The sequence below is a fragment of the Triticum aestivum genome, chromosome 3B (assembly GCF_018294505.1).
Source record: "Triticum aestivum cultivar Chinese Spring chromosome 3B, IWGSC CS RefSeq v2.1, whole genome shotgun sequence".
NCBI classification, from domain to species: Eukaryota; Viridiplantae; Streptophyta; class Magnoliopsida; order Poales; family Poaceae; genus Triticum; species Triticum aestivum.
In genome coordinates this window covers 483,934,770-483,955,824 of record NC_057801.1, presented here as the reverse complement: position 1 = coordinate 483,955,824, position 21,055 = coordinate 483,934,770, and the positions used below count along the sequence as shown (strand labels likewise).

The window sequence follows — 21,055 nt, the reverse complement described above, 5'->3', positions numbered from 1 at the left end:
ACTCAGTGGAAACCAGTTGAATGGGACAATCCCAACACCAATCACTGCAATGAGCAATCTCCAAGAACTCAACCTTGCCAACAATAGCTTGTCTGGCACCATCCCAGCAGAAATCACTGGATTAACAAGCCTGGCTAAGTTGCATCTTGACAGCAATAGACTCGTTGGTCCCATTCCAAGCAGCATCAGTAACCTAAGACAGATACAGATCATGACACTATCCCGCAACTCATTGTCTTCAACCATACCAACAAGCCTATGGCGCCATCAGAAACTAATTGAGCTTGATTTGTCGCAGAACTCTTTCAGTGGTTCCCTACCGGAAGATGTAGGGGAACTGACTGCAATTACCGAGATGGACCTGTCGAGCAACCAGCTATCAGGTGATATCCCAACTTCATTCGGCGCACTGCAGATGATGATCAATCTGAATCTGTCGAGGAACTTATTAGAAGGATCAATACCAGACTCAATTGGAAAGTTACCAAGTATTGAGGAGTTGGACTTTTCCTCCAATGCGCTTTCTGGTGTCATTCCGACGTCATTGGCCAATCTGACTTACCTTGCCAACTTGAACCTCTCTTTCAACAGGCTAGATGGTCAGATACCAGGAGGAGGTGTGTTCTCCAACATCACCCTCGAATCATTGATGGGAAACAGTGCACTCTGCGGCCTTCCAAGGAAAGGAATAGCGCCATGCCAGAACAACACACACTCAAGGTCAAAACAACTACTGCTGAAAGTGATAGTACCTGCAGTAGTGACATTATCTATTTTATCAGCTTGCATGTACATGTTGGTTAGAAGAAAGATGAATAAGCAAGGAAAGATGTCACTGCCCTCAAACACAGACTTGACGAACTACCAGTTGATCTCATACCATGAACTTGTCCGTGCAACAAGCAACTTCAGTGCTGATAACCTCCTAGGGGCTGGAGGCTTTGGTAAAGTCTTCAAAGGCCAGCTAGATGATGAGTCTGTCATTGCGATAAAGGTCCTCAATATGCAAGACGAAGTAGCTTCAAAGAGCTTTGACACGGACACGGAGTGCCGTGCACTACGAATGGCCCGGCACCGGAACCTGGTCAGGATAATCAGCACTTGCTCTAATCTTGACTTCAAAGCATTGGTTCTCGAATATATGCCTAATGGCAGCTTAGATGATTGGCTGCATTCAAGCGAACGGAGGAACATCAGTTTCCTGCAGAGGCTTGGAATCATGCTGGATGTTGCAATGGCAATGGAGTATCTGCATCACCGGCACTTCAAAGTTGTCCTGCATTTCGATTTAAAGCCGAGCAACATTTTGCTTGACATGGACATGACTGCACATGTTGCCGATTTTGGGATTTCCAAGCTGCTGGTTGGAGACGACAACTCTATCGTGTTAACGAGCATGCCCGGCACTGTAGGATACATGGCACCAGGTAATTTCCCTTGTAAGTCTGATAAGATATTTCCGATTGTTTTGATCTATTATAAAAGCTCACTGGTTTTCTTTTGGCATGGAACAGAGTTTGGATCAACGGGGAAAGCATCACGGAAGAGTGACGTTTACAGCTTTGGGATTGTTCTCCTTGAAGTCTTCACGAGGAAAAAACCAACTGATCCAATGTTTACTGGTGAGCTGAGCTTAAGGCAGTGGGTTAACCAATCATTCCAATATGAACTCTCAAGTGTCACCGACCGTGGCCTGCTGCAAGATGAACCAAAGCACGGTATTGATAAGATAAGCAATCCCTCCGAGGACTCCTCTGCCATCTTGAATACTTTCCTGGTGTCCATCATCGAGTTGGGCTTAGTTTGCTCAAGAACTGCACCTGATGAGAGAATGCCAATGGATGATGTGGTTGTCAGATTGAACAAGATCAAGTCAAATTACTGCTCTCAAGTAAGGAAATAAAGCAGAGCACCCTGCCTCACTCCTCAGAAGAAAAAGCACCAGTAAACGGAGCAACAACACAAATCCTGGCATTAGCTGGCTCGGGTAGCTCTTTGTAAAGACTGTAATTCTATAGTTGCTCTCTGTAATTCTTCCCAGTGTTTCTATCGGAGCAGCTGCAAGTTGGGTTCTGTAACTTCCACACTTGTATTGCCGCTGTACCCTCTCTCCCTCTCTGTACCTCTGTTGTAACACAGTATATAAGCCCATCGAGGCCAGGCAATACAAGTGTGAGAGTTACAGAAGCTAACTCTGCGGCACGAGGAGTCCTAACCAGTGTGTTAAGGCGCCGTGCAGTCTCGCCGCACCGACTGATGGAGGGTTCACAAAGACAGCAAGTTGTACTTCTGTCACCGTCAACGGCAACATCGCGTACCGGGTCTGCACCCAGAGACTTTTTTCCGTGTGGCCACATCAGATTCAGTCGTGCATGCTAAGTTGGAATTTCTCCATGACGCGTGCGCACGGAAGGTCTGAGCACGCCAAACCAGGAGGGAATTCCATTTCTCCGGTCATGCCGTTCACTGCTGGTTGGCTAGGCTGGAGTTGAGTATAAGTCAAACGATGAGGACGTTTGAGGATGTGAAGTGCATCTGATTCATGAACGAGCAGGGATCATGGGCTGCCATTCCACTCCAGCACGGTACAGCTGATGTTCCCTGCTTGGACAATCAACTCATCACAAGGAAAATGGCTTTCAAGCGGCGCTCAAAAGTCTCTATCTAAAGCCTCAGATGCATGCATCTCAAATAGCAGTGCAGTACTGCCCGTTCGATGACAGAACCAAGCACAAGAAGCTCCACGCTGCCGCTAGTCCACCATGGCTCTTGTGCTAACCACGCTGATGCTGGAAGATCAGAGGATGCCAAAGCCGGGATTTCCATTTCTCTGGCCATGGCCATGCCATGACACATCGCAGGCTGGCTGGAGTGTAGAGGACCATATGCCGAAATGCTGAGAACGCCTGCAGAGATGTGAACCGTAGCATCTGATTTCTGGACCAAGTAAACGGAGCATGGGCTGCCATTCCACCCCAGCACAGTATGTAGAGTTGTTCATGTTCCCTGCACCGATAATCAACTACTCAGAAGGCGACTGCACTAAATGCCCAGCACACCACTCACTTCTTCAAGTTCTCAATGCACGCATGTATTCCTGGCCTGGAGACACGGAAGACAGAACCACGCGCATCACGCTACCGCCATGGCTCTTCTTGTCCTAGTACTGACCACGGTGGCTTTCTCGCTGCTGCTACCCGGCACGGGCGCGCTCGATCAGCCAGCAAACGCCACCGACGACGACCTCTCGGCGCTGCTAGCCTTCAGGACCAGCGTGCGTGACCCGCGCGGCGTCCTGCGCCGCAGCTGGACGGCACGCACGCCCTTCTGTGCCTGGCTCGGCGTCTCGTGCGACGCCCGCGGTCGGCGTGTGGCCGCGCTGTCGCTCCCCGGCGTGCCACTCGGCGGCGCCACACCGCCGGAGCTTGGCAACCTCTCCTTCATCTCCCACCTCAACCTCAGCCGCACAGGGCTGGCCGGCGTGATCCCTGCCGAGCTTGGCCGGCTCAAGCGGCTCAGACACCTCGACCTCGGCGAGAACCGCCTGTCAGGTACCATCCCCTCGGCGCTCGGCAACCTCACCGAGCTCCAGTACCTACACATCGGCTACAATTCACTCTCCGGGGCCATTCCCACACAGTTGCGCGCGCTGCGCAACCTCCGGTACATAAACCTCAACAGCAACGACCTGAGTGGCACCACCTCTAGGCCTCTTCAACAACACGCCCAATTTGAGCGTCATATGGTTTGGCAGGAACAGGCTCGCTGGAAGCATACCTGAGGCCATTGGGCATTTGAGGAAGCTTGAAATCCTTGTCCTCGAACTCAACCTTCTTACTGGCACTGTCCCTGCTGCCATCTTTAACATGTCCATGCTCCGAATCTTCGGTTTGGGGAACAACAATCTTTTCGGCTCCCTCCCTGGCAACAAGAGCTTTAACCTCCCCATGCTACAAAAACTAGGTCTTTCTTGGAATCATTTCACTGGCCCAATCCAGCCGGCACTGGCCAGATCCAACAAACTTGAGCTTCTTTCTATCTCCATTAATAACTTCACTGGTCCTGTACCGGCGTGGTTGGCAACAATGCCTCGGCTTTCTACTATTCTACTGTCGGCAAATAACCTCGTCGGTAAGATCCCGGTTGAGCTAAGCAACCACACAGACCTTGTCATGCTTGATCTTAGTGTCAACCAGCTGGAAGGAGAAATTCCACCTCAAATAGGCTATTTGAGAAACCTCAATTACTTGAGCTTTTCGACAAACCTCCTAACAGGTAAAATTCCTGAATCCATAGGCAATATATCAAGCATAAAAACTCTTGATCTGACACTCAATGCCTTCACTGGATCAGTTCCAACCACGTTTGGGAATGTTCGTAGTCTTACGGGCTTGTATGTGGATGGAAACAAGCTTAGCCGGAAGCTAAACTTTTTACATGCACTCTCCAACTGCAAGAACCTGAGTACCCTTGGCATATCGTCCAATTCGTTTGCAGGAAGCATACCTGACTATTTGGGAAACCTTACTTCACAACTCCAGTACTTCATAGCAAGTTCTAACAGCTTAACGGGGAACATTCCAGATACAATTGCAAATCTTAGCAGCCTTACCACAATTGATCTCGACGGAAACCAACTGAGCGGGACCATCCCTGTATCCATCACTACACTGAACAATCTCCAAGAACTCAACCTTGCCAACAACACCTTGACCGGCGCCATCCCAGAAGAAATTTCCAGATTAACACGCCTAGTACGATTGTATCTTGATAAAAACCAGTTGTCTGGCTCGATACCGAGCACTATGGGTAATCTAAGTGAGCTGCAGTACATGACATCTTCTCTTAACTCACTGTCTTCGACCATACCCTTCAGTCTCTGGCGCCTCTCAAAGCTCATCAGTCTTAATCTGGCATACAACATGCTGACTGGTCCACTGCCGAGAGATGTTAGCCAAGTAAAACAAATTGCTCAAATGGATCTTTCAAGCAATCTTATGACCGGTGGCTTACCGGATTCCTTGGGCAGGCTCCAGATGCTCACCTATCTGAACCTGTCAAACAATTCATTCGAGGAACAAATCCCAAGCTCATTTGGAGAGCTAGTCAGCATAGAGACCATGGACCTATCATACAATTCCCTTCGGGGTACCATACCAAAGTCACTGGCCAATCTGACCTTCCTCACTAGCCTGAACCTCTCTTTCAATAAACCAGATGGTCCGATACCGGATAGAGGAATTTTCTCAAACATCACACTCCAGTCTTTGAGAGGAAACGATGCTCTTTGGGGCCCCTCACGTCTAGGCATTTCACCCTGCCAGAGCCATCATAAATCACCGGAATCGTTGATAAAAATTATACTTCCTGTAGCCGGGGGAGTTGCAATTTTGGCTACCTGCTTGTGCATATTAATCAGAACAAAGATCAAAAAGTGCAAAAGGACATCAGTTCCCTCGGAGTCCAACATAATCAACTACCGGTTAATATCATTCCACGAGCTTGTTCGTGCTACAGAAAACTTCAGTGAGGACAATCTGCTTGGATCTGGGAACTTTGGCAAAGTCTTCAAGGGACAACTGGATGACGAATCAATTGTTGCAGTAAAGGTGCTCAGCATGCAACATGAAGGAGCCTCTGTGAGTTTTGATGCAGAGTGTCGTGCTCTGCGCATGGCCCGTCACCGGAACCTAGTGAAAATACTTAGCACTTGCTCCAACTTTGAATTCAAGGCCCTGGTGCTCCAGTACATGCCAAATGGGAGTTTGGATAGTTGGCTGCACTCAAGCAACAGCCCTCAGGGTTTGGGGTTCCTCAAGAGGTTAGAAATTATGCTAGATGTAGCGATGGCGATGGAGTACCTCCACCACCAGCACACCGAGGTTGTTCTTCATTGTGATCTGAAGCCTAGCAATGTATTGCTGGACGCAGACATGACTGCGCACATCGCTGACTTTGGCATTGCCAAGTTGTTGTTGGGTGATGATAACTCCATTGCGTTGACAAACATGCCCGGAACAATTGGCTACATGGCACCAGGTATTGAACTTACCTATCTTTTCAACAAACCAAACGTTTACAAATGAAGAATTTTTTTCTTTATTTTCCGTTATGTTTTCATGTGCGTAATGAACAGCGTATGGATCAACTGGTAAAGCATCACGCATGAGCGATGTGTTCAGCTATGGGATCATGATGCTGGAGGTCTTCACGGGGAAAAGACCCACTGGCCCGCTGTTCGGTGAGGAGCTCAGCTTGCGGCAATGGGTTACTGAAGCATTTCCAACCAGGCTTATAGATGTTGTCGACAACAAAGTTCTATCACAAGGAATCAAGAGTGATTGCCATGCTGGCGATGAAAGCGCGTCGAGAGAGCAGTCTATCATTCTCAACACATGCCTTGCATCTGTAATAGAGTTGAGTTTACAGTGCTCATCAACGATGCCTGATGAAAGAACCGCCATGGACAAGGTGGTAGTGAAGCTGAACAAGGTAAAGGTAGATTACTGCTTGCGGCTAGAGGGCGAATGAAACCACCTTCTGCTATCATATCTCCTAGAACAGAAGATCATATACTTCTTGAGTTAACGGCAATAAGGATAATATACCAGATATGTAGTAGAAATAGAACTGTAATTATGCGTGAGTTGCATATAACTTGGTGTTGGTAACAGATGGTCAGTAATATACTTCTTGAGCTAAGTACAAGGAGATAATGTACCATGTGTCATAGAGAGAGTAAATAGCATAAAACTACTAGTTTACAGGCTTTGGTTCCAAAAAACTACCACTTTTTAATTTTTCTCAGAAAGCTACCAAACGCGCGGTCCGCTGTTTCAAAAAACCCAAACCCTCGGTGACTAGCGATTTAACCGTTTTTCTGACGGATCGGGCCCATCTGTCAGCCCACATGGCCACGCGCGCTCACGGCGCGGCCGTTAACGGCCGTTAACCCGTTCGGTCCGGTCGGAACCAAAGTAGTCGGTCAGGCCACACACTCTCTCACTCCCCCCCTCTCCCCCTCCTCTCCCCCGCAGTGACCTAGGTGGGCGATGGCGGCCGCGCAGCCAAATGTCGTCGGCGGCGAGGTATTGAGCCAAGGCGGCACCGGCCAGGAGGGTGGTGGACACTCAGAGGTGGACAAATGGCTAGGCAGCTCGAGCTTCCCGACGCAGCGGTCGCAGCAGCCATCACCGCCCGCGGCTCATGTGGATCCGGCGAGCTCAGATCCGGAAGTCCGCGCGGCTAGGGCTGTGGCGAAGCGCATCCACGCTGATCCAACAGGCGGCCACCATTGGGCGTCGTCCTTTGGTGGAGTGAGGTAAGCACTGGTCAATGTTTCTGGGTCCTTTAGTTAAAATTTTTGGGTGCTTTAGTTCAAATTAGAACTAGGGTTAGTAATTGTTTGTTCTTGGCATGCTACTATATTTTATTGGTTAAGTCAGTGTATAAGAAAGTGTATTTCGTTAGTTCATTTGGTTAGTGCATTTACTGTAATTAGAAGAAAGTTCAGTAATGTTCAGTGACTTAAAAAATTGTTGTTTGTCAATTTAATCATACAACTTAGATGAAGAGATTTGGGACTTGAGGCTACATTTTCAAGGAATAGATAATATGGAGAAAAAGTATTCAGTTTCCTCAGATATCAGTTATCTGACCATATTATCATTGGTTGAGTTGGATGGCTATGGCATGGATGCATTTCTGACTTATGTAAAGAAAGAGGGAAAGGGGCTGGAGGGTGTGGAGGCCCTGGATAGTGAGGAGGCATTAGAGTCAATGCTTGACTTATTTGTTGATAAGAAGGTACTGAACATCAGTGTCAGAAAAGCTACTGATCCAAGCCCAGCAGATGAGGAACAGATCCCCATTGATCATGTTGGTGAACCTGTTGTTTACAGAGTTTCACAAGAAGGTGTTTTGTACCCTGCCTCTAGTGCTAGTTTGCCAGCTTTAACCCCTGATGAGCCCTACATGAACACACAGCAAAGCAACAATTTGAACAAGGGGAAAACAGTCATGGAAGAAGAAGATGCAGAAGAAGAAGCAGATGAAGAAGAAGAAGATGTACCAGAGGAAGAAGATGAAGTTGAAGATGACAAATCATCTTCAGATTTTGAGTTCTTTAGGGGTGATTACAGAGGGGAGAAGATTTCTTACAAAGCTTGGTGTAGGGGTGAAGATGAGGCTGGCACTGATACTGCAGAGCACTTTTGTGCAGCTAACTTAGAACCTTCTGAGTTTTGGGAGGAAGAACCAATTGTTTCTGAAGATGAAGAAGTAGAGGATCATGCTGCTGTAACTACAAAAGCAGCCAAAAAGCTTAAGCCGGTTAGAAAACCTGGCCCAACTAGCAAGTCTCACAGTGAGCCTGAGCACATCAACTTTGAAGATTATGTCCCTGAAGCTGATGAGTACTGTTTTCCAGGTGACTTAGGCATAAGTGATGAAGAGGATGCACCAAGGCTGCCATCTGGAAGGAAGAGTAGGAAGAAGCAGAAGAAGGAGAGGAGATCGTATGATCCAAAAAGGCCTGATGCACATGAGCAGTTTTCAATGCATTTGTGCTTTGAAAATGTAGTTGAGTTCAGAGAAGCACTTAGAAATTTTCATGTGAGGACTCTTAGGAATTTTGAGTATCACAGAAATGAACCAACTAGGGTTATTTCTTGGTGCTCTGATAGAAAACATGGTTGTGAGTTTTACATAGTTGCCTCCAAGATAGCTCGTGAGGCAACTTTCAGTATCAAGAAGATGAACCTAGATCACACTTGTGGAGCAAGTGGGGAGAAAACAAAGGTGATAGTCAGTTGGGTTGCTAAGGTTTGTGAGGATACAGTCAGATCCAACCCTGGAGCTGGTGTTGACATAATTATCTCATACACAAAGAAGAAGTTTGGTGTGCATGTGCCTAAAAGCTTGGCATATAGGGCAAGGAAGCAAGCAGTTGAGGTTGTGCAAGGAGATCACAAACTCCAGTATCACAGAATAAGGGACTACCTGCAGTGCGTGCTAGATACTAACCCTGGCAGTAGGTGCATAGTAACAACACATGAGAACCCACTTAACCCAGCTCCTACCCCAAGGTTTCACTATATGTTTTACTACTTGTTTGCATGCAAGGAGGGTTTTCTGAATGGATGCATGCCATTTATAGGTAAGTATTCAAAAATTTATATGTTTTTTTAAACATTGATGTACTTAGGCACTCATGTTATCATGTTAGCAGGTCTGGATGGTTGCTTCATCAAGCTAAGCACTGGTCAGCAGATATTGGCAGCTACAGGGAGGGATGGCAACAATAACATCTTCCCAATAGCTTTTGGTGTTGTTGATAAGGAAGAGACAGACAGATGGGCATGGTTTCTCACACAGTTGAGAACAGTCATTGGAACTGGCAATAAGTTTGGCAAATACACAATTATGTCTGACAGGCAGAAGGTATTGTTCTGAACCTAGTCTTTACATTTGCCTTTACATTTACCATGAGTAAAATGTTATTCAGTAGATGAGTAACACTTAAGATTACACTATATTGAACGGGGATTGTTGAATGCAATAGATGATGTATTCCCTAACTCTCCACAAAGATTTTGTCTTAGACATATTTATGCCAATTTCCAATCTGCTGGTTTCAGAGGAGAGGAACTTAAGAAACATTTAGACCAGGCTGCCTATTCCTTTACCAAACATGGACATGATTTAGGCATGGAGAATTTGAAAAAGGAAAGTTTAGAAGCAAGGGCACAGGATCAACAATTGTGGTGTCCCTTTGAAACCTAAGTTCCAGATGAGGCTGAACAAGCACCAGGTATGTCCATTCATTCCATTGTTACATTCATTGCATTGTTACATTCATTTCATTTGTAAAAAAATAGTTCTAACTAATATTGTTGTGTAGGAAAATAAAGCAAACTACTCTGAGGCTGGTTCTTCAATGGTTGCAACTACACAAAGGCCACCAAGGGTACCTGCTGCCTCTGCACCTGCACCAAATCCTCCTCCAACAACAAATGAGTCAACACAGACAGCTTGTAGATCAAGGAAGAGGGCAACACTAGCTACAACATCAGCACCACCACCTCTCAAGAAGAGCAGGACCAACACCTCTTCTGCAACACTAGTACCACCTCCCAAGAAGAAGAACACAACTATTTCTGGCAATGGATCAAGGTCTTCTCCAGCAAAGAACACCAGGTCATCAAGGTCTTCTCCAGCAAAGAACACCAGGTCATCAAGGTCTTCTCCAGCAAAGAACACCAGGTCAGCTGTTGCCAATAGAGCTGGCAATGGATCTTTCATTGCTCCTAGACAATCTTCTACAAGTGCTGTGCAGGAGGGGTCAAAGAGGGTCAGGAAGCCATCTGGGAGGCTGAAAGATTACTTTTATGCAAGTGGTAACTAGCTGAAGCCAAGTGCACTCCTAGACAATCTGCTACAAGTGCACTGTTTGATTTGGTTTGTAATAACATTGCCTCACTAAGTACTTGATACTGCACTGTTTGATTTGGTTTGTAATATGGTACTGTATGTGGATTCTGCACTTGTCTGCAACTTCAATTCATCTGCAACTTTTATCTATATGTGGATTCAACACTTGATAAATTGATGGTGCTGACCAAGTACATTTATTCAGAAACATCCAAATGTTACATAGATAGAAAGATAGTCTCATAGATTACATCCAAATCTCACAAATACTACCAAAACTCTCTCTGAAATTGACTTACAGATAGAAAGATAGATAGCAAGATAGATAGATAGATTGACATATCAGTCATAGCGCTCAAAGAAACGGACCCACTTGGCCCTAGTTGCTGGATGAGGAGCCATGACTGCCCTCATCCTTGCCCACCTAATGATCTCCATGAATGACCTTCCCCTGCCGCCAGTGAAAACCAGCTCTAGTTCTTCTTCATTGCACTTCTCCAGTACCTTGTTGGAGAGTCGGCGGTTGAACTCCTCTTGCTGCTCATCCTGGGCCGCCTCTAGTGCCCTCTGCCTGCGCCTCCTCCTCCTCCTATGTGTTGCTGCTGCTGTCCTAACCTCCACAGCCTCCCCCTCTTCCTCTGTGACATCTCCCATGTCAGGATCCATCTGTAGGGTTTCTTTTGGGTGGCGGCTGGTGGAGTCACTGGGAAAGGGTGGGGGTGGGGAGGGGTTTATATTGAGAGATGGATGGGGTTGGGTTTAGTAGGCCTAGGGTTGCATTTGGTCAGAGACTAGTGGGCCACTAAGCCCAATTACCCACAGAAATAATATATGTAGGCTAGCAAATAACATATAAAAGATATAAGATCAAGTTGAACACTTAACAGCATACAAGATCCATTTCCACAACTTAGTAGCATAAGAGATCCATTTCCACTACTTAATAGCATAGGAGATCCATTACAACACTTAATACCATAGGTGATCCATTACAACTTAACAACATAGGAAATAAGGTTCTTACACTAGGTTAAACTTCACATTCCCCCAAAATGTACACCCATAATCACTTGCAGTCATGCCAAGCCACTTCCTTATATAAAGGGCTTTGGATGTACTTACTTCACCAACATATCACAGCAAGTTCGAGACTCAAGGATGGCCTTGATTTGCTCTAACTTCTCCTTGCTGCCATAGCCATCTTTCAGCAGCTCAGCAACAACAAGCTCAAGCTTGTCCTTCTCCTTCTTAAGAACATCTCTGTCAACTTGAACATCCTTCATAGCCTTCCTGGTGTTCTTGATGATATCAGCTTGGCTCTGCAAAATGCACCTTTTCTCTTTTGCAAGTTTGAGCTTTTCCATCTGCACCTCCAACATAGCTTTCTCCTCTAGCTCCTTCTTCTTCTTCTCAAGTTCTTCCTCCTGCACTTGTTTCTGGTCCACCCTACCATCCTGCCAATCAAACATCTTGGATACATCATCAACAAGCTTGGTGTACTCAATGCAAAGCTTGTCATTTTCATTCCTAAGCTTGGCCAACTCCCTATCATGTTCACTCTTAAGCCTGGCCAACTCCTTCTCAAACTTCTCCTTGTCCTGTACCCTTCCAATGTTCTGCTCATGGAACATCTCCCATAGCTTGCACAAACATCTCTGAAGAACAGTTGGCCAAGGCCCATCAACCCACTCTACAACACCACAATTCACACCATTTTCCTGCATTTGTAAATGTGATAAGTTATTACAAATGGACTAGTACCTTATTTTCTAACTATTAATAACATAACTGAACATCCATAGCAAAAAACTTGATTGGTATCTAACCTGGACTGGGCAGCCATAGAAACGCCTTCCTGTTACAGGCCCTTCAAAAGCAACACGCTTAATAGGCCTCAGTTGGTGCAGAATGCACTTGGGATGAGCAAGCTCAAGTTGGCCACAGAAAAGGGGCTCCACAGTGGTGTCTGGTTCCTCCTACAACCATAATAACCAACAAACACTGGTTTCAATCTGCACTCAATACCAGAATCAACTTGCACTGTTCATTAAACCTAATCACTAAAAAATCCCCAAATCAGCATGAACCCTAACACTGTACAGAGAGAGTACGAACCCTAGGTTACCTCAATCCTACACTATACAGAGACAGTATCACACACACAACAACAACACTACACTCAGCAACATCCATGGTTGTAGCCTAGGGCTACTAGCACCTAACCCTAACCCTAGGTGGCAAAGAACTTACCATAAGTCCCATGTCCATGCTGACAGCCTCGCACTCCTCCTCCGAGCTGGTTTCCTCGTCATTCCAGGAAGGCATTGCGGCAAGGAGGTCGACGGCCACCGGCCTCGAAGACGGCGAGCGGCGGCGACCTCGTACTGGTGCAGGGGACTAAGAGCAGGGGAAGGGGAGTGAGCGAGCACGAGAGAGTGAGCGAGCTGCGGGTGCGCCCGACCGACCGAGCGGGTATATTTACCCCAGTTCCGACCGGGCCGGTCGGCTAACGGCCATTAACAGCCACGCCATGAGCGCGCGTGGCCACGTGGGCTGACAGATGGGCCCGATCCGTCAGAAAAACGGTTAAATCGCTAGTCACCGAGGGTTTGAGTTTTTTGAAACAGCGGACCGCGCGTTTGGTAGCTTTCTGAGAAAAATTAAAAAGTGGTAGTTTTTTGAAACCAAAGCCTGTAAACTAATAGTTTTATGCTATTTACTCGTCATAGAGATGGAATTGTGGCTAGTCTAACAACTTATTCTCGGCTTGTATTCTAGTCTGTCCGGCGTTCTCAAGTGTTTCAGGTCTCTCTGATCCATTTTCTTAGACTAGTTCTCTTGTCACATAGAGAACTCCATAGAATTTCTCAGTAGCAAGCAGGTGAAGAGCATCCAACTACTTTCATAGAACTGAGGGCTTTAAGTGCTATACCAAGTAGTAGATATTCCTTCAAACATGCTTTCAGAATGCTATATAAAGACTACACGTCAGACAGCAATTTTCCCAAGACTATGTTTGAGGTGCTCATGAATATGCACCTGCTCTAAGCCAAACAAGGCAGTAATAAGAAACTAAAGCATTTTAACTTTCCCTCGCAAAAAGAAGCATTTTAACTTGATCATGTCCCTCCCACCAGGCACCAGCCCAAATTATTTCAAAGCATACCTGATCATTAAGAATCCATAGTTCATGTCCTCCTAAGCATTCCATCAAACACCTTGCGTGTGGGTGCATGGGACACGGATAGCGTGTGCACAAGCAAGCAGGGGATGATCTTTGTTGGAGGAGCCCAAAGGCGGCAACCACGTACCCCCTATGAGATGAGCCGGGGGGTACAAGGGAATGAAATATCAGGATGAGAAGCGAGGGGGAGATTGAAGCGGGGCCGGAGAATGTCGCGTCGAGAGCTGGTAGGCGGCTGGATGAAACATTTGAGGAAGGAAAAGGAGGCATCGTCCTGCACGGGGAAGGGGCGGGAGTCACTTGTCACCAGAATAGACAAAATACACGTTGAGAAAGAAAAAATAAAGCAACACTTGTCTTTTTAAGGGTACTAGTAAATGCGCACGTGCAACGCACATTAATATTTAGGTAATATATTAATTACACGTGTTGCACATTAATATTTAGACAATATATTAATTGCACACGGATATTAGGTATGTTATTATTTGTGTGTTAATTCTGTGATTAGTGCAATATTTGATATGATATTAATTACATGTTAAACACGTTGAACGCTCGACATTAAAGCATTCTAGGTCGTTGGATTGACTTAGTTTGATGGCCGAAATAAATTGAATCTACTTCTTTGGGTCTTTTTATATTGATATAGATATAGGTAAAGCAACACATGTCCTACCATATCGATTTGAAATCACAGCACCAATTGGTCCGGTAACAGGGAGGAAATAAATAAATAACGGTAATGTTACCCAGCTTCGGTCAGAAGAAACTACCACCCACTCAAAACTAAAAGTGTCACCTAAAACGTTCGCGTGTGCTACCCTCTCTGCCGAACGTTTGCCAGTTACGAGCGTCCATAAATAAAGCAATCACTTGCATATACTCTATCCGTTCAATAACATAGTGTGTATAGATTTTTCTTAAAGTCAAACTAACCAAACTTTGACCAAGTTTAAAGAGAAAACCATTTACCTATACAATTTCAAACATATAAAATATGGAAATATAAATGATGATGTATCCAATGATATGCATTGGTTATTTTAAATGTATATATTTTTGTCTATAAACATTGTCAAAGTTTGTAATGTTTTAATATACGCACTATGGAGCAAGGGGTATGATACTATGAAGATCAATTTCATGCCCCAGAAATTTAGACCCCATTTTACAGAACACTGCAGCTCGATGACCAGACCACTAAACCAGATATCGGCCGCCCACGAGTGAAATGGAGCATCAGCATGGTGAACATCTTATAATAGTGAACAGAGGGAGTATAAGATGTTTACAGTAACTTTTTTGCGCACCAGATGTATATAGACACGTTCTAGTGTCTTTGTTAACTCATTTCAGTACATATTTAGTCCATACTGGAACATCCAGAACATCTTATATTTGTGAACGAACAAAAAAAAAAGAAAGGAAACAAATAACTGGCTCTCGATACTATTCATCAACAACCACAAACTAGCAGGCTGTAGCAAAGCTCACATCATAATTAAATGGACGACCTTACCTATCGTTCCAGTTTAGGCCTGACCTTACAGAAATAGTGCTGCATTATTGGTTTCTGAGGCACCCACAGCCTGGCAACTACTACAAGAAAGCACACACCACACGCAGCTCCACAGCCCAGTCTCCCTGCTGCAGTAGGATCAACTTCCTAGTCCACCGCCAGGGAGCAGTCTCATAACCAACCACACTTGGCGGTGATCCACCACAGCGGAGCCTGGGCACAGGGCTGCAGCATGCAGCCTCCCCTTCTTGCAGCCATAGCAACCAGAAATGCCCTTGTCCCGGCATGCAGAAATGTGAATAGACAACAGCCAAGTTGTTGTAATCCATGCATTGCATAATGTGGCATCACCTGCTCAGAAGTATCAGCGAGCTGTGCTGAAAGATGGCTCGGAGTTTTGCAATGTTGCTTTCAGACAGTCGAGACAGCATAGAATGGCCTGCACCTTTCAACTCTTGCTGGTTGTCATCCAAGTCATGAGTTTTACTCTGCTTACTGAAATTAAAATACTAATGGTGCTCATGACTTCCAAAAACAGGTGAACAAGTACGTCTTCAAGATCAGCAAACACTGCACTAGAAAAAAGGGGGGAGCATTAGAGAGCAACACACGAGTGGCTTTCGAAGTGACAAATAGAGGCATCTATTAATCATCGAACCCAACCCACCCTATCATTGGTCAAAAACCCATCCAAAGCTGCACATTCATGATCTAAACAACAGCTGTGTCTCCACCTGATATCAAAAGAAAAAAAATTGTGGGTGTAGACCAAACCAATGAATGTGAAAAATGGAGAAGACAGAAAGTTCTTTCGATAGGTTTACCACGGATATGATAACAAGCCAAATTCAAGCAGTTCCATATAAAAACATGTTGCCTGAAAAAACAACATTTATGACGTTCAGAAAAATTGAAAATAAGAGAAGGAAGAACTGAAACAAAACCGATATATTAACAGATTTATCGCAATCCAGAATGTTGAGCTTCAAGATACATCACTATCTCATACCTTGGCCAAGGATAAGCACGGAATCCTTTGAGATAGGTACAATGTCTTGAACCTTTTCACTAGTGAAGATGGCTTCAGTAGCTGCAGGACAACAGAAGTTAATCCCCTGGAAAAGAGGGTTATGATCTATCTGCTGAAAGCACTACATAGAACACCTAAACCAAATGAACTCACTTCCTTTGTCTGTGGAAGAAAACTGGCCAATATAAAAAGTGAATAATAGGTAATGCTACTCTTCTGAACAATTACTGTGTCTTTGAAGTACTATGAATAAACTTCCGAGGTTAAACACGCAACGATGTAAACAAGTGTGTCAACTGATACATGATGCTAGCTCAGTAATCAAAGGTCCGGCATGACCTTATGATGTTGAGCAACAGCAAAACCAATTACAATTAAAAAAAACAGTCAGCGCAACCTCATAATATTACTTCCATACTTCAGTAGGCGATAGATTTCAAAATTCTCATAAATTGACAATAACAGAATAACTGCCAAAAATACAACGGTGATCCTGGGCGCGTGTGGATCCGGATTGGGAAAAAAAGTAAAATTAGACAAATATTTTTGAAAAAATTTGGCAACAAACATGGTCTAGCATAATACTCACATTTAAAGCTTCGGGACAAATGAGTTGTGACGTATTCTGAGCAAAATACAACAGAATCAATACTATATAAAAGCTACTCCCTCCATTCCATATTAGTTGTCGCTGATTTAGTAAAAAGTTGTACTAAATCAGCGACAACAAATATGGAACGGAGGGAGTACTGTTTGCGGTTTTTGTAGCTGCAATTTTGTTTTTTTCGCTCAGAATACGACATAACTCATTATGTTCCGAAACTTTAAACGTGAGTATTATGCTAGAGTGCTAGACTGTGTTTGACACAAAGAAGTTCCAACTTTTTGTATCTTTTTTTTTGGCTGAATCGAGTGCGCATAGACCCATGTCCCAAAAATCCACACCGAATAACTATGCACTTCTAAAAGATGACTAAATTAAGAATTAAAAAAAACGAGAACAAAAGAACTAAGCCAATGCTACAAACCTGAGAGCTTAATGGTTGCTAACGCTCTTTCCCCATCACTATCATCACCTTCACTTTTAGGAGACTTAACATCAAATGCCGGCAATGCTGACAATATTTGTATGGAATGTCCACCATCTGAAACCCAAAGAATCTGCGTCTCTGCACAAATACTCTGAACACATTTATTAATTAAGTAAACTACCACAATGTAAAAAGAACAAAGCCAGTACAAAAACTCACTCGTAGAGCTACTTGGGAAAACAGCAAACAATTGGACTTTCATGGCACAATCCAAAAAACATGTTTTCGCAGCTTCCAGTTCCAATTCAGCATTTCGAAGACTGAAGGCATGTATCACTCCAGCTGAATCAAGTACCAGAAACTTGTCCTTGGAAGAAGGTTGGATCGAGACAGCTTTAACTGATTTTATCAATTTTACACCACCTTGAGAGTTATGATCCTCTTGATTAAATGCCAAAAAGAAAGAGGAATAGCTCCCTGAACTCTGTTTTACCCGCAAGGTTGTAAGCTTACCTGAAAGAATAAATTGGAAACATATTAACTGATTTTGTGAAAATGCAGCTGCAAGCAGTACAAGCGGAGAGTCATAGACCTTGTTTAAGACTGTATGAATACAACTAACTCTAGTAGCAGTACCAATTACGAGTATTGCTTGTAAGTTGCGTGTCTGAAAGAAACCAGATATGAATTGCTGTGTAATTATCTAAGAATGCTATATAGTTGACACACGTCCTAGTGATCATTCCCAGACAGTACATGCTCTAGAAAAGGGGTCCTTCAAGAAGCTAGTGGTATGAGAGAACTTTAGTATTAATCTTTTCTACTAGAAATCCTACCTATAAATTTGTCTCAAGAAATAAATCAATTTAATACAGGAGATGTTGGTACTAGTACAGGTCAGGATTGATCATCATGTCTGCACGGACCTGCCCCTAAGACCCGACGAAAGCTACTCAAGTACTCATAATCTATTTATCTGTCATTCACATCAGCACAGTACTAGTAAATATGGCACACAATGTATGTGAGCACCTGCTGATACCTATGACTATGAACACAATAAAAGTTTGTCTGGTGCCCATCCACGTAACTAATTATCATGAGGTACCAAATGTTGTTTACCTCTATCGAATTTTGAACAAATTAGAGCATCTCAAACAGGCGCGCGATTTTAGCACCGCGCTGTAAAAATCGCCTTTTTTGCACGCGCGCAGCTGTTCCGGGCGCTCCAGCGGACGCGCAAAAAACGCGTGCGCTATAGTTGGTTCAGCGCGCGGAGCAAAACGGCAGCGTGCGCCCGCTCCCGCGCGCTGGACACTCGAGCGCCCGCGACCCACTGTCGCCACCCTCTCCGGCCGCCCCGCCTTCGCACCGCCCCGCGCCGCCGCCGGTGAAATTCGGCCGATGGAAGGCCGCGCCGACATCCCCCCAACCCCTCCCTACACCTGCGACCCCTCCGCCGCCGCCGCCGCAAACCCTAGCGCGGGGTTGAGCTTCGGCTTCGCCGCCACCGGCCCTCCTCCAAGCACCGGTCTCGCGCGCGGCCTTTTCATGGCGCCACGGACGACCTCGGCTGCTGGCATCGCCCATGAGTTTGAGGTGGACGAGGATGGTGAGGGTATCGTCGATGCACCGAAAGGAAGAGCGGGCAACTACACCATGGAGGAGGACATCTTGCTATGCAATACATGGTTGCAAGTGTCTATGGATGCCAACGTTGGAGGGGGCCAAAGTAGAGATGCATATTGGATCCAGATGAAGGAGCACTTTGATGAACTTGGTTGGGTGATTTTGAACTTGGTTGGATGATGATGTGGCATGATTGCTGATGTGCCGTGCAATTGAACTATGTTATGTCTTTATTTTGCAAATTTGTTTAATGTTTCAAACATCATCATACTGTCAAAATGGACATGTAAAATCTTATTTGCAAGCGCCGGCTGCTCGCGCGCGCTGTAAGTTAGCGTGCCCGCTGGAGCTGCTCGCGCGCGCTGTAAGTTAGCGTGCCCGCTGGAGCTGCTCGCGCGCGCCATATTTTGCCGCGGCCGCTGGAGCCAGCGCCCTGCCGAGCGCAAAAACCGCTATTTCCGCGCTGTAAAAATGTTTTAGCGCGCCGCGTGGTTGCGCACCTGTTGGAGATGCTCTTAGTCAATTCAAATATGTTTCTTATAAGAAAATGGCACCAGTTTGGAGAAAATGGGTCCGAGATAACATAAGAACAGGCATAACATAGAAATGTAAATAGTTTGCTTATAAGAGGGGGGGAAACGCTTCCGGCTATTGCTCCTTTACTGTTATATATAATATAAATAAGAAGACCATTTACTGACCCAGCAAACAGTAAGTGGAGGGTGGGACAACTAGAGGGCCACGCAATTAAACTAATGCAAGTAACCAAATATTCCTTGTTTGGAATGAAAAAGAAATACAATGTGAATTGATCAGACATTTCGTGTTTCATCATTTCCTCTGGCACAATTACATTATCTTGAATATCCGAGGTGAACACTCCAGTATAAAGATACATAGCAAAGACACACCTTTGAGCATGAGACCTAGCTGATAACCTAATTACTTTACCATTGCAAGCATAAATGAAATGACGCCTAGTTGTAGTTTTTAGTGCTACTTCTTTGATTGTCTGGTTATAAAACGGAATCAAAGCTTCACAGAAGCCGGAAATACTCACAGTCGGAAGCAGCATCTCCTTGACCACCTCGGGCGCCACTACCACGCCCAACCGGCACAATCAGTCCATTCAGAATCCCGTTCTTCTTGCGCAAGCCCTTCTTTGCTAATGCCGCGGCACCCTCCTTCTCCGTCCCACCCTTCATCAAACTCCTCAGTGGGAACACGCGCACGCCGCCAGCCTCGCCGAGCAGCAGCCTACCCATGGCGACCTCCATGGCATACACCGGCCGCGTTGGCTCGAGCTGGATGACCGCGCACTTGTGCAGCTCAAGCGTCCTCCCGTCCGCGGCCATCCTCGGTGCAAGCACCCAGATCTGGCCGGCGGCCAGGGAGAGAAGCGCCACGGCGTTGACCCCACCCGCGAGGCGGACGCCGAGGCCGAACGGAAGGCCGTGGAGGGGCAGGCCGGAGGGCGAGACGTGGCGCTTGAAGGAGAGCGGGGCGGGGGCGAAGCGAGCAGAGGCGAGGGAGTAGGCGCGGAGGTGGACCGCGGGGGAGGAGGGGGCCGGGTGCGCCGAGAGGAAGAGGAGGTGGGAGGAGGGGAGCAGGAGCGCGAAGCAGGCGGCGGCGGCGAGCGGGGAGGGCACGGGGGTGGGAGCTGGGGCGGGCGACGCGGCGGAGGCGGGGGCGGGGGCGGGGAGGGAGGCGAAGAGGCGCGCGGAGGCGTCCGGGAAGAGGAGCGCGAAGGCGCGGGACGGGGAGGGGGCCGGCGCGAGGAGGAGCGAGGTGGGAGAGGACGGCGCGGGCGGGAGAGGGAGGCGGTGGGCGCTGAGAGGAGGGGGCGAAGACGGCGGCGGCGGAGGAGGTGGGGGCGGGGGTTGCGGAGGAGGCGGAGGCGGCATGACCACCGCCGGTGTTTGAGGGGGCGGGTGGTGCGGCGACCGGGCGGAACGAACTGGGTCGGGGTCGGTCGGGGCCGGCTTGCTGTGTGTACGTGTAGAACATCGGGTGTGATGAGTTCCGTGCCGGCTGGTTAAATTTCTTCCTCGATGGCTTAGGCAATGTCCTGCCAAATTTAATTTGGAGCCCGTATCAGATCTAATCTCCTTTCCGTGCCTTCTCACGATGTATACATTGGATCAAATATATAAAACCAAGTCTCTTTGATTTGAGGCGTGCTAGCCGGCTGAACTTTTTAAAGGATTGGCAAAATCGCGAGCCGTCGG

The 21,055-nt window shown here is 46.3% G+C and overlaps 5 protein-coding genes across 10 annotated transcripts; 3 read left to right on the top strand and 2 right to left on the bottom strand.

Annotated features, from left to right (window-relative positions):
• The first annotated feature begins 49 nt into the window (after nucleotides 1-49).
• On the top strand, nucleotides 50-1,903 carry LOC123067552 (receptor kinase-like protein Xa21). Its single transcript, XM_044490299.1, has 2 exons — nucleotides 50-1,427; nucleotides 1,515-1,903. The coding sequence occupies exons 1-2, from the start codon at nucleotides 50-52 to the stop codon at nucleotides 1,901-1,903; spliced, it is 1,767 nt and encodes a 588-aa protein (XP_044346234.1).
• A 1,226-nt stretch (nucleotides 1,904-3,129) lies between these two features.
• LOC123070496 (probable LRR receptor-like serine/threonine-protein kinase At3g47570) lies at nucleotides 3,130-6,764 on the top strand. Its single transcript, XM_044493737.1, has 2 exons — nucleotides 3,130-6,039; nucleotides 6,137-6,764. Exons 1-2 carry the CDS (start codon nucleotides 3,867-3,869, stop codon nucleotides 6,529-6,531), a joined length of 2,568 nt encoding a protein of 855 aa, XP_044349672.1. The 5' UTR covers nucleotides 3,130-3,866; the 3' UTR covers nucleotides 6,532-6,764.
• A 250-nt stretch (nucleotides 6,765-7,014) lies between these two features.
• Nucleotides 7,015-10,471, top strand: LOC123070498 (flocculation protein FLO11-like). Of its 2 annotated transcripts, XM_044493738.1 has the most exons (4): nucleotides 7,015-7,321; nucleotides 9,230-9,441; nucleotides 9,639-9,811; nucleotides 9,902-10,471. In XM_044493738.1, exons 3-4 carry the CDS (start codon nucleotides 9,791-9,793, stop codon nucleotides 10,403-10,405), a joined length of 525 nt encoding a protein of 174 aa, XP_044349673.1. In that variant the 5' UTR covers nucleotides 7,015-7,321; nucleotides 9,230-9,441; nucleotides 9,639-9,790; the 3' UTR covers nucleotides 10,406-10,471. The 2 variants fall into 2 exon arrangements, 1 of the variants encoding a protein (XP_044349673.1); XR_006433772.1 differs by lacking the exon at nucleotides 7,015-7,321 and having other exon boundaries at nucleotides 7,514-9,441.
• Nucleotides 10,472-11,388: 917 nt separating this feature from the next.
• On the bottom strand, nucleotides 11,389-13,872 carry LOC123070499 (uncharacterized). Its single transcript, XM_044493739.1, has 3 exons — nucleotides 13,598-13,872; nucleotides 12,258-12,407; nucleotides 11,389-12,149 (listed from the first exon to the last, which is right to left on the bottom strand). The coding sequence occupies exons 1-3, from the start codon at nucleotides 13,664-13,666 to the stop codon at nucleotides 11,550-11,552; spliced, it is 819 nt and encodes a 272-aa protein (XP_044349674.1). The 5' UTR covers nucleotides 13,667-13,872; the 3' UTR covers nucleotides 11,389-11,549.
• Nucleotides 13,873-14,989: 1,117 nt separating this feature from the next.
• LOC123070495 (BCL-6 corepressor-like protein 1) lies at nucleotides 14,990-20,777 on the bottom strand. Of its 5 annotated transcripts, none has more exons than XM_044493735.1 (7): nucleotides 19,888-20,777; nucleotides 17,418-17,711; nucleotides 17,196-17,349; nucleotides 16,147-16,227; nucleotides 15,962-16,014; nucleotides 15,805-15,871; nucleotides 14,990-15,707 (listed from the first exon to the last, which is right to left on the bottom strand). In XM_044493735.1, exons 1-3 carry the CDS (start codon nucleotides 20,729-20,731, stop codon nucleotides 17,267-17,269), a joined length of 1,221 nt encoding a protein of 406 aa, XP_044349670.1. In that variant the 5' UTR covers nucleotides 20,732-20,777; the 3' UTR covers nucleotides 14,990-15,707; nucleotides 15,805-15,871; nucleotides 15,962-16,014; nucleotides 16,147-16,227; nucleotides 17,196-17,266. The 5 variants fall into 5 exon arrangements, with proteins under 5 accessions (XP_044349670.1, XP_044349669.1, XP_044349668.1 ...); XM_044493734.1 differs by having other exon boundaries at nucleotides 14,990-15,712; nucleotides 17,196-17,336; nucleotides 19,888-20,773; XM_044493733.1 differs by having other exon boundaries at nucleotides 17,196-17,336; nucleotides 19,888-20,772.
• Nucleotides 20,778-21,055: the final 278 nt, after the last annotated feature.

Bases quoted from the DNA above. Each gene is read 5' to 3' on its own strand.
- LOC123067552 (XM_044490299.1), top strand. From the start codon at position 50: ATGAGCAATCTCCAAGAACTCAACCTTGCCAACAATAGCTTGTCTGGC. The intron at 1,428-1,514 runs GTAATTTCCCTT...GGCATGGAACAG, and splicing joins TGTAGGATACATGGCACCAG to AGTTTGGATCAACGGGGAAA.
- LOC123070496 (XM_044493737.1), top strand. From the start codon at position 3,867: ATGTCCATGCTCCGAATCTTCGGTTTGGGGAACAACAATCTTTTCGGC. The intron at 6,040-6,136 runs GTATTGAACTTA...CGTAATGAACAG, and splicing joins AATTGGCTACATGGCACCAG to CGTATGGATCAACTGGTAAA.
- LOC123070498 (XM_044493738.1), top strand. From the start codon at position 9,791: ATGAGGCTGAACAAGCACCAG. The intron at 9,812-9,901 runs GTATGTCCATTC...ATTGTTGTGTAG, and splicing joins TGAGGCTGAACAAGCACCAG to GAAAATAAAGCAAACTACTC.
- LOC123070495 (XM_044493732.1), bottom strand. From the start codon at position 20,731: ATGCCGCCTCCGCCTCCTCCGCAACCCCCGCCCCCACCTCCTCCGCCG. The intron at 17,337-17,417 runs GTGAGTTTTTGT...GTATTTGTGCAG, and splicing joins TTTCCCAAGTAGCTCTACGA to AGACGCAGATTCTTTGGGTT. The intron at 16,228-17,195 runs GTTTGTAGCATT...GTTGTCCTGCAG, and splicing joins AGCAACCATTAAGCTCTCAG to CTACTGAAGCCATCTTCACT.
- LOC123070499 (XM_044493739.1), bottom strand. From the start codon at position 13,666: ATGCACCCACACGCAAGGTGTTTGATGGAATGCTTAGGAGGACATGAA. The intron at 12,408-13,597 runs GTATGCTTTGAA...TTATGGTTGTAG, and splicing joins TATGGATTCTTAATGATCAG to GAGGAACCAGACACCACTGT. The intron at 12,150-12,257 runs GTTAGATACCAA...TTACAAATGCAG, and splicing joins TCTATGGCTGCCCAGTCCAG to GAAAATGGTGTGAATTGTGG.